This window comes from Aythya marila (assembly GCF_965140915.1).
Source record: "Aythya marila genome assembly, chromosome: 5".
In the NCBI taxonomy this organism is placed as follows: Eukaryota; Metazoa; Chordata; class Aves; order Anseriformes; family Anatidae; genus Aythya; species Aythya marila.
This window is the reverse complement of record NC_139046.1, coordinates 12,228,626-12,240,687: the sequence shown is the minus strand read 5'-3', so window position 1 is coordinate 12,240,687 and position 12,062 is coordinate 12,228,626. Positions and strand designations below refer to the sequence as shown.

At 35.8% G+C, this 12,062-nt stretch overlaps 1 protein-coding gene across 1 annotated transcript in view; it reads left to right on the top strand.

The window, feature by feature from the left end:
• The window catches only part of WDR25 (WD repeat domain 25), a 66,198-nt gene that overhangs the window by 38,476 nt on the left and 15,660 nt on the right, over window positions 1-12,062 (top strand). The window contains exon 4 of the mRNA XM_082760980.1: window positions 9,199-9,329. Within this exon, the coding sequence (XP_082617106.1) occupies window positions 9,199-9,329 (131 nt within the window). The remainder of the gene's footprint in view (window positions 1-9,198; window positions 9,330-12,062) is intronic.

Below are 12,062 nucleotides of genomic sequence, written 5' to 3'. Positions count from 1 at the left end.
AACTCTCCCCTCTTTTAGTTTAAAACAATTCCCCCTTTCCTATTTTTATCTGCCCAAGTAAAAGGTTGCTCTCCATCTTTTTTTATAAGTCTCCTTTAAGTATTGAAAGGCTGCAGTGAGGTTTTCCTGGAGCCTTCTCTTCTCCAGGCTGAACGTCCCAACCTCTCTCAGCCCGTCTTCAAAGGAGAGGTGCTGCAGTCCTCTGATCCTTGTGGCTCTCTTCTGCACCTGCTCTAACAGCCCCACATCTGTCTTGTGCTGGTGGGCCCCGGCCTGAATGCAAGGCTCCGCGTGGGGCCTCACAAAGGCAGAGCAGAGAGGGACAAAACCTCCCTCACCACTCTGCTGATGCAGACCATGGTGCTGTTGGCCTTCTGGGCTGCAAGTGCACCTGCTGGCTTATGTCAAGCTTTTTCATCTACCAGAATCCCCAACTCCTTCTCTGCAGGACTGCTCTTGATGGGTTCTCCCAGTCTGTGCTCATGCCTGGGAGTGCCAGCACCCAGGTGCAGCAACTTGCACTTGGACTCATTGAACCTCATTCAGTTCACAAAAGCCTACTTACCAAGCTTGTCCAGGTGTTCTCAGTCCCTGAGTCTGAACCTGCATTGTTTTGGTGAAGTTGTGAATTTCATTTGATTTGATTGTTGTGACCTCAGTGAGTGACATCCTGGATGTTCTATCTCTCCATGTGTCCTTCACAAACCAAAGTAATTCCATCAGCATTACTTATCTTCTCCTTTACCTATGTTATCAGCATTCATCCGGTGGAGTTCTTTGGGGCTATTCATAACAGGATACCTCTCTGTGTCTATAAATACAGGATTAGGCCTCAGATAGTTCAGCAGCAATTGAAGAAATGAAATTTTATTTCTTTCTACTTAATTTATAAATACTTAATTCCTGCAAACATTCTATATATATAAATGTATATGTACTGCAAAAGAGATCCTAAGGTAACTGTAAGAAGTTTTTGTCTAGGAGGATTTTCTCTTACATAATATTAAGTAAGTTGTATGCAAATATCCAGAGAGCAGAAATCCTATTCAAATAGACTGGGAAAGTGGCCAAGGAAATTTGTGAATATTGTTCACATCAATACAGGATTCTCTGCCATGCTCTAGGAATTTATTTTTCTCAAGATTTGTCATACCAGAAGTATTTAAATTCAATAATGGCTGGAAGGGAAATATTTTAATTTGAAAATCTAAAACATGTGACACAGTTATGGAATATTGATGATTTCAGAATATTCAGGCTTTGTAACAGTGAGAAGAACTTTATATATCTTGTGTAGTACTGTTACATGAGGTTAATACACCTAACCATTAATTTTATTAGACTTTTTATCTTTTTTATTTTCAGTCTTCATTGTAGCAATCTTCTCATTTCTAGTTTCATATATAACTGAAATTTACTAATATAAGTGGAGTTAATTTTTGACTCAAGTGGTTATAAATTCTAAACAGAGTGGCTATTCAGGGGATTTATAATGGTAGAATACATTTTATGTGTCTGAGCCATTTGAAAGTCTTGCTTTATAAAACTATGGAGCAAATTCCAGAAGTAATAGCAATGATATATTTTAATTTTGAAAATTTCTCAGACATAAATTTCTCAGACATAACTATCTAGTAATGGAGTAGTACCCTTTGTTTGTAGTGCTTCATTTGAAAGAAGGTATTTCTAGTATTTGTGGCAGTGACAACAATAACAGATTTTATTTACCAAGTTTCAAAACAGAACTTGTAAATGGCTCTTTCCTTACTGACCTCTGAGCTATGTAGTATTTCTAACTGCTTAAGTAAACTGTATGTGCAAAGGCAAAAACAATTCTCAGAAACCTTGAAAATCTGGGGTATTCATTATTGGCTTATTTTAAGGACACAAGCTTCCTTTTAGCTCCTGTGAACTGCACTTGTATTTTTGATTCTTAGATCTGACTTTGTGATATTCACCTGATTTGGAAAAGTATGATATGAGTAATAAGAATTTTATTGTGATTTCATATACATCCAGGCCATTTTATTCTGTGTTGTAAAGTTACTCTCTCTCTTTTTTTTTTTTTAATCATAATTTCAGTCAATGCTTTCCAGAGAAACAGGGCAAGCAGTTTGCCTCTGGAATTCAAATCAATTTGATATAAAAAGATTCATTTCCATTTGAAAAACACTGAGGCAGCTATAAGATTTTGATTTACATTAGTTCACTGAATCATTCATTCCTTCTCACTCTTCATCAGTGCTGAGATGATTTCTTCTTTGATTAACTTCAGATAGATGTTAGAACTGTTCCTTCACAGAGGACTTTTACATGCTTTTTGGACTTTGGTCTTAATTACTTTCCATTGCTAGACTGACCTAACTAGCAACATGTTTAAGTGCAGTAAATGCATGCTGGTGGGATTTTATAAATAATTCTGTCTTTAAGGCTCTGTGCTCATCTCTTGCGTACATTGTTCTGGTTCAACAGTTTTCTAGTCGTTTGCTGAGGTTTAATCTTTCTCATCTTAGTTTTCAGTATATTTTTTTCTATATTACATCTGTGTTACAAAAATCACTATGTCTTCTTCATCCAAAGAAACCTAACAATCTGAAGAAAATGACTTTTAAAAGTTTAGGAACAGTTGCAAATACAGCTTAGGATGTTATTATTATGCATAGAGAAGACAGTGCCAGAATCTTCCCAGAGATGCTCAATGAAAGGATGGGAGACAAAGAACAAACATAGGAACACAGAAAACTTAGGCTCAACTCAAGGGTCATCAAGCACTAAAATGGGCTCTCCAGAGAGGCCATGCAGTCTCTGTACTTGGAGATACTCAGAACTGCAGTGGACTGGTCCCAAGTAACCTGCTGCAACTAGACCTGCTTTGAGTAAGTGATTAGCCTAGATGATCCCTGAAGGCCCAGCCTGCATAATTCAGTGATGCTATAATGAAGGACGGGGAAAGAAAATAATTCAAATGGTGAGATACAAGGAGTTAACTTGCCCTGGTTTAGTGAATATGAAATTAGATGTTGTTGTCAAGTCTTCTAAACTCTGTTTTTATAGATCATCATTTATTATCATAAATGATTTTCCATTATCCTAACATCAGGTTGTCAAGGTAAGACTTTCCATACATACAGTTTTCTTGGAAAATGTTATACCTACTCTGCAGAGTATATGCATAAAATATTTAAGGAATTTATGTGTGATGCATGTGAGTAGTTCTATTGCTACAGTTAGCATGAGGCAAGTTCAGAGCTGCAGTATGGAGTTTTGTAAGTATTAGTAGATCCAAAAATGTGATTTCCCTGTAAGGATTAATAGTTAATATAATTTTTATCATCCTATTACATATATTTTTCATTTTAAAATTAAAACCTTTTGAAAGGTTTCAATATAATATGAATGATACTAACACAGCAGTCTGTGAGCCACTGAGACTCCCTGGGTTTGTTCGTCTTGCACAACACTCACATTCACTTTCTACTAGTGACAGTTCAGATAGTTTGTTGTTCATTGAGTAACAAGTAGTGCTGTATTCAGAGAGCATTGAGCATTTTGTTCCAAGAAAATTTGCTTTAAAAACAATTCTATATCAAGTCCATTTGATATTTACCATCTGTTACATCCAGATGTAACTGAGAATCTCTAACAACTTTAGAAGGGGAAATATATTTTTAAAATTTATTTATAACTGTTTTATTTTTGGAATATATTTTATTCATCAGTGGATTTTTCATTAGTCACAAATGAATTGGTACAACAACATAGGCAGAACATTGGCTGGATTAATATTATTTGCATATTATAGACACTTTTCATTCTTTAATATTATGACAGAGGGAATGTTCCAACAAATGTTGGCACTTTTCCTAAGTTGCCAAATGCTACAGTTGTATTTTAGTTCATAGACTGAGCTTGGTTTCAAATATAACATCCTCAGAACTATAATGGGGAATTTAAATTATTTTGAAAGATTTCACATTGCCATAGGCAGGAAATGAAGATGTTGACTTGGAAAGGAGTTTTATGGGTATATGTGTGTGTGTATGTATATATATATACTTAAATATATAAATAATATATATACTTAAATCTTTTTTTTCTTTCATTTATTTTGAGAGTTTGTTAATTGCACATTTTGTATCTCCAAGAGGATGGCCTACATTTGCTTTTCTATTTTCTTTTCTATTTTAATTTATTAGTCCTATAGATATAACATGATTATTGTTAATGTAATTCTGTTTGTTCAAATAGAAATTTTAGTGCTCATACATAAACATCACCTTAGGAGAGCTGTGACTTTCTCCTCCTATTCTTAACTTTCTCCCAGTACTATGTAGATAGTGCATGAATATTCACTAATGCATATATTTTATATGACACCTCAGGAGAAAAAAAAACACCACACACACAAAAAAACAAAAACAAAACAAAACAAAACAAAAAACAAAACAGTGGATTTATCATTCCATTCCTTTTGAATGAACATGGTCATCTTTGTGAGGTCAAAAGAGTTGTCGTGCCCCCCCCCCCCCCCCCAAATCTAGCAGTTATGTGTTGAATATAGTTTAACGGTTACCCTCCAGCCAGGAGTTAACAGAATTTTAGTTTTTATATTCACTAGTATGAAGTCCTTGTAATAAAAAGAGACAAAGATTACTTTTGAAATGTTTTCAAGGGTCAAAGGTAAAAGGATTTAATATTTTAAGCACCTGAAAATTGTGACTATGTAGGGGAAAAAATTAATAAATGCATGTAGTTGGTATAACTTACATTCCTGGAGATAAAAAAATTTGTAAGCATGGCAAGATAAAAGAGACAAGTAACAACCAACATCAATTTGTTAAGAACAAATAACACCTGATCAATCTAATTTTCTCCTCACTGTTGCATATGAGAGAGGGATTGTGACTGTAATGAGGGTGATTTTTTTTATTGTTTCATGTCTTTTTGTAAACGCAGTAGGGAAATCCAATCTACTCTGCAAGATCACTTTTATGTCCTTGTAAGTTTTAGGCTTCACTTTACTTTACTGATTAGTGTAAGTAAGTGAATGTTTTGGATTATACATGTAGGGGTGTGAACCTTAGGACCACTAAACACAGTTACAGAAGCATCCAGTGCTCATTAACTGTGCTGATGTTCTGTGAAAAACTCACAATGTTAAATAGCCTTTAAAATATTTGATTTCATAGTTGAGCAGTTTCACAGTAGGTTGCAGCATGAAATGAGCAGAAACATATGTTCAAGATCTCTTTAAGACTTTTTTCATACTGTGTATGTTACTGGTGGGCCTTTAATGAGTGAAGAATTGAATTAAAGCACTTTAAGAATATAAAACACATTGCAAAGATGTAGTAGGTATTGTTATTGAAATTGTGAAAATTAAAGATTGTGAGAAACATTTGCTCTCTTCTTTGGAATAACAACCTCTCACAGAGGAAAATGATCCGTGACATGTTTTTTCCCTCAATTTGCCAAATCATTTTTCAGAAAATATAATTTTCTACAGCCTGTGTGTTGGTTGAGTCTTTATTATGCTACCTGTAGGAACTAAAATGCAATAAATACATATACAATGCAGATATATACAAAGCTTGCTGATTTACACCCATTGTTTTCTGTTATGGATACGGGAGTTTTCTACTAGAAGGACATCTTCTGCAATATAAAAATTAAGACTCCAAAACATTGAATATGTACTTAATGTTAACAAACTTACAACAATATGTGTGATTGCAACTACAGATTACTAGAAATATGTAGCAGTATCTCCAGAAACCGTTAAAGGTGGACTTCCCAAGGTGTGGGGCTGGTTTCCATCACAACACAGTTACACATGTAGCTCATTGTAGTAAAACACACTACAGGAAATTTGTACAGAAAAACGGCTAGGAGTTAAAGTCACAGTTTTCAAATACTGAATTGTGTGAGCTATATTCTGCCACATCATCTTCCAAAGCGATGTGTTCCATCTCTTGGAGGGATGATGTTTTTCCTGTTATTGAGATTCTGAAAAGATTCTGGGGATAGAGATTTCATTACCGTAGAGACTGTGCCTCAGCAGTTCAGCCCTGGTGATCTAAGAACTAAAAAGAAAGAGTTTAAGGAATGTAGTCACATAAATGTTAGGAAAGTTTTGTGTTGCAGGATTCAGGCATATTTGTGTGAAAAGCAGTCCTGTGTATTGGTCATAAATTTCAGTTTCAACAACAGGGGAATTTCCTTTCTGTACTGTTGTGATTCTTCCCTTTTGAGTACGCTCTCATTTGCTCCCATGCTTTTCTTTTCTACATTCCAGTCTTTTTCTCATTTTCTCTGACATGGCAGTAGAGCGAAATTCACGTATGCACCTAATAGTGCCAGACTTTTCGGAATGCTGTTCACTGAGCTTCCAGAAAAAGAGATTTGATTAAATTCCACTTTGCATGGAGAAAGAATGAGACTGAGAGGTGTAATTTAGATGATTAATTAGAGAGTCTGAGCTTTTCAAGTTACTACATCACAATTGATCCTCAGACCAGTGGAAAAGGTAGCGTGGTTGATATCTGCATCAAACATTAAGGTACAATCACAAAATCAGAAAAGGGGGGAGCTTAAAGAGTGTTGAGGAGAATAAGATGCTCATGTTGTTTGCATGAATTCTGTTTGTACAATTACACCGTAGTGTGGAATTCATACAATTGCACTGTAATGATCTCAGGACTATTAGTGACTGTCACTGAGAGCTTTTGGGTAAATAACCAAATTAAGACAAGATGACAAGAAAAGGGCAAACACAGTAACTGCATCTATCTTTAAAATGGGGGAAAATGAAGTAGGGAAGCAGAGAATTTAAGTTTCTGCAGAAAATGTTGGGCAAATGACCAAATTACTTGGAAGTAGCTGGGGATGAGATTGAAAGATGGACTAATTAATAACAAATGGTGTCAAATCAATCTTATTTCTTTCTATGGAACGGCAACAGATCTTGTAGTCAGTAGATGAAATGCATCTTATATTTAGTGCAGATCCTTTCTGGTTGTATCTTACTTGACTATCTCATGCCTTAGGCTAGATAAAATGCTAGGGCATTTGTAAAGAGCAAAATAGTGAGAGAAATGTATCCATTATAGATAGAAAATGCAGTTTTCATAAGTCTTGTGGAGGTAAAACCAGATCTTAGTAAAGTCAGGTAAGCAATTAATGTTTTTCAGAATGTGAAGTGGTGAGTTCTATTGGATCTCTTATATCTATATCTAGCGTTGTTTGGACAGTGTGCTTTCTGGAGAGTTGTTGCTGCTTGTTCTGATGCTGTATGTCCTAGTTGAATGGATAAGTACAGGTAGGCTGTTGTTTTTTTAATTTCTGGCTGCAGTACCATAAAAACATATTGGTTATACTCCCAGAGTGTTTATTAAACTTGTAAGAGCCAAATTCCTTCGAAGCAAAGTGCTATTAAAATGACCAGGGAGCCTCTGTGTGCAAATTCAGTGTTTTCTCAAGAGTTCGAGATGACAGAGTAAGATGCATGCACATGTGGCTTTTCTGTAGCCTTCAAATGATGCACAGATGAGAGCAATATCTTGTTGCTCCTGTTACTGATGATTTTAATATCTTCTTCATTCCCTGTGGAGTCTTTGTTTTTTCTGCCATAGCTGTTAGGATGCTGAAAGCTCCCATGATGAAAGATGGTCACTGTTGCACAACTTGTATGAAGGGTCTCTGCTTCCCTTGTGACTTTTTTCTCCTTTTGGGGAAGGAACTTAAGGGACTGAATTAAGTCTTCCCCTCAGTTGTGACAGAGAGGCCCTTTAGATATTGCATGGGTAATCAGTAGATAATCCATTAAAAAAAAAAAAGAAAAGAAAAAAAAACCTACAAAACCCTGTGTTCATGCAGAACAACAGTTGCCTCTCCCCCCTTACATTCTCTGCAATCTGTTTTTGCCTGCCAATGCTAGCTCAAAGTCTACATGCATAAAGTACAATCTTTCTCTTCTTTACTTTACAATGAATAAATAAATAATTTGACAAGCCTTATTCTCTTGACTATGTAAGCTTATTTCAGCAGAAGGGGAAAATGGAACTGATGTTGAAACCAAATAAATTGGCTCCAAATCATGAAGTAAGCAGGAAAAAATCTGTATGAATGCTTATCAGTATTGTCCACCTAACAGGAAGTATTTATACCTGTCACTATTATTTTTAAAGTATTTTCAGTAGTTTGAGACAACTCTCATTTGCAGAAAATCTAGGTTAATTAATATTTTAAGAAACTTCTGTCATAGTATGTTCGTGTTGTTTTTTATTGTTTATTTCTGTAGCACTTCTTCATTGTGGCTTAGGCAATAATTTTATTTAATGTAGATCTTTACATGTGATATGTAGAATATAAAGGACATTGAAATTAGGAAACGAAATACATTTATTTATCTTGGTCCATGCTGCTATTTCAAAATAATATTTCAGTGAACATATGTTAGTATCATGAATTTGTTAGCACAAAAGCAGTGGACTGTGGAAAAGTCCTATAAATTAATGTAGCTGAATTCTGTTGCCTTTGGAAGTGTCTAAAATGCAATTGATACTAACTGCAGGATCCTGTGAAGATTAGTGTGCACAATTAAATGTTGGGAACAGAGTATCCATGGGAACAGCCTTCATGTGATGGCATACAAGTTATTTCCTTTTTTCAAGATGAAGGTTCACTCTTCCCTTCACAGAAATATACGTAAACCACCCAAGAGCTGTAGTTTGGGACGTGGGATTTCTGTACAGACAGTAGTCTTTTCTTCTAGTTGTTATTTTCATCCCACTGATAAAAGACTATGGCTTCTCTTAAGCCACAGGAAAACATACATAAGGAAATATACATAAGGAAAACATACATATGCTAGATTTGAAGATTGAGCCCTGCCTGTCATGTAAACTGGGACCTTGGTGGTTCTCCTCTCCATCATGTGCAAAACTGCTCGTTGTCTCCTCTCAATATGAAGCAATTGGTGGTGCAGAAGCCCGTGAGCAGGATTGATTTCACATGGGTGGAAATTAGTGAGTTCCATCTTGTGTTTTCAGGAAACCAGAGTAGTCCCAGGCACTTGAAATGGGTTAATAGAAACATACTCACTTTTGACCAGCTAGGTATTTGAGAAACTTGGTTGAAATTAGTAATTATTTTCATTTTCTGATCAAATTTTAATCTTCAATTTTCACTTTATTTTAGGGAAGCAGATATTTAGCAGCAAAAATGAATTTAGGATCAGCGCACTGAAGTTCCACCCTACAGATTCAAATATTTTTGTTTGTGGAGGGTTCAGCCCAGAAGTTAAAGCCTGGGATATAAGGACTTGTAAGGTAATAAATTTTATTTTATTTTATTCTTTTCTCTTGTAGGATGTTTCCTAGGTTGAATGTGCTATGCATTACTAATCTGTTAGATGGTCTTTCAATTAAATGTTATTTGTAAGCATTTTGCATTTGTCATTGATTGTATTGCCATATGTTGATACGGACCTTCATAATGTTTTTGAAGCACAAAGAGGAACATTGTACACACAACAAACATGATTTTTTTTGGCTTTATAAATATGGATAATATATAGTTGAATTAAATTAAGCCAATAGCTTGCTTCTTTTCTCTCTCTCTCTCTCTCTCTCTCTTTTTTTTTTTTTTAATATTTATTTTTTTTTAAAAAGGCAGTTGTGTAACTAGGAAGCTCTGTAAGTTGTTACACATAGGTCAGGGTGTGTGTGCCTGTATCTCTTGCATAGAAGCCTGGAGTAAATTTTACATGCATGAAAGGCCACGGAGAGACATACATGGTCTCTGCCTTTACTTTATCCTGAACCACACAGAACAACATGCTCCCATCTGTCCTTCAGAGTTCAGGTAAGACCAGAACTGTACTGTTCATGAAAAATGGAAGCATAAGCCAGGCAGACATCCACGTGCACAGAACAGCTCAAAGAGCAGCAGTGACTGTAAAGTGAGTAGTTCTTTGTTTTCCTTTGATTTTCTATGTGGGTAGAGGCTGCTCGTCATAGTTAGCCATCTGTTTGCTCTTGAGGATGGCAGAAGGGATCTGAAGAAGATAAGATTGCTTAATCAAACACTGTCTCTCACCTTGATGCACTAAACAGCATAATAGGTGAGGGATGCAGGTAGATACTTCAGGTATGAGAGCTCTAATGTGAGCCGTTATGGGAGTTGCTCTATTAAGGAAATACGGTGTTGTGCGATCAGCAACTTGGTTCCTGTGCTGCAATTGTTCCTTTGGATTTATCTCTGGTGTTTGAGAAACAGTTCAAGCTGTGTGGTGTGACTTTTTATCAATAATTGTGTAGGTTCTATACCTTACGCTTCCGTTACATGAATAGGTTGTTAAAAGAACATTAGTATGTACATATCCAGAGCGCCAAGTCTGAGGCTACTCTGAAAATAAATTTAATGAGAGTTTCAGAGTTACACCGTCAGTGGGAAAACCTTTGTGATGGAATTTATTCCATGCATCATACTTGTATGATGAGCCGTTTTCCGTGATAAAGGATATGAAGAAATACTTGAAGCATAGTTCCATGACAAAAGATAATTGTAGTTTTACTTTGCAAAATAGTAAGTATGTGTTATAAAGAATACTTATGTAACTTTTTTAAAAGTTATGAGACTTCCATAGTAATTCTTCTCTCCTTCCTGTCTTTCACTGGTATACGGTATTCCAGTATTGCCACTAAAGTGATTTTGGTGTGCTGTGTTTATCATAGGCAATTTATGGAACATTGGAGTATGTATCACACAAATGGGAAATAATGCCAGTTCAAAGGGTGTTCATTTCAAATGGTCAGAGTTCACCCTGTAAATTTAATGTAGGAAAAAGTCATTATTTTTTTTCTTATCAGGGTGCTGGAAAAGAGAGGCTAGAGGAAGTCTTCTCCACAGAACAGCGGTGTCAGTGGTTTCATAGTGTGCACATGAAGTAGAGAGTACAATTTTTCTTTCCTGAGACTCTTATAACAGTAGATTTTAGTTGTGGGGAGGAGTTGCAGTCAGTAATTGAAACCTTAGCTATACTTTTTAACATGGAGAAGACATTGAACGTCATGTTAGGATAAACTTCCCTTAAAACGTATTTCAGGAACCCAATGGATAAAACCTTTTTAAAGCTTAAAGATTGCTGACTATAGTGTTAAATTTGAGATATTTTATCCTAGTCAAGTAGAAGATTGCAGATATGGGTGACAAAGTATTGCTTATACAATTTTCTAACTTGGTGCAACAGACTTTTGGTAAATGACATTGCAGTTATACACAAATTAAAATGACACCTTGGTTGTCTACAAAGATGGAGACGTTATTTCCTTCATCACCTTTTGTTTCTTTATGATGGGTTTTACATCTTTGACTATCTAAAAATCCTGCAAAGAGTGTTTTTCTCTAGATTTGAAATCAGCTGTGCTTGATGAGCATGTTCCTGCCAAAAAATGGCAATACTTCCAGCTTGCATGTGTCTAAGGTGCCCAGTCTCTTCAGATGGAAAATGGTAACTGCTTGTTTCTACAGTACAAACTGTACAAATGGCCAGCATGGTATGTTGCAAAAATGTGCCTGTCTTGACTGTAGCTCCCTGGTGGAGAAAGCTATGGAGGAATATGGTGAGAAATCTTTCACAGATGGTAGGGGACAGTCTCAGATAATGATAGTGGAGAAGGCACTTCACTTTCAAGGAAAGAAATACAGGAATCTTTTACAATGGATATTGACAGCTCAAGGGTTGCACTTCAATAACACTTTTTACAGCAATTCTGATGCCAGAGATTGTGATGAAAAGACTTGAGCCTATGCTGAAAGACTATGTTAAACTGGCATTGGCTCAAGTAGAAGTAAAGGGCTAAATAGCAGATGTAAATGCTTGTGTTGAATAAGTTGGTTCTGAGTCATCTCTTGAGTCTGATGCTCTTCTATTGTCAATATCTCTGCCTATTCTTGGTATTCTGGTTTTGTCTTTGAATGGCGTAGTGTTGTTGCCAAGACATATGTCTTGAAAACTTATTTTCTTCTTGGGTCCTTTTTCCTCTTTGTGAAAGTTCAGA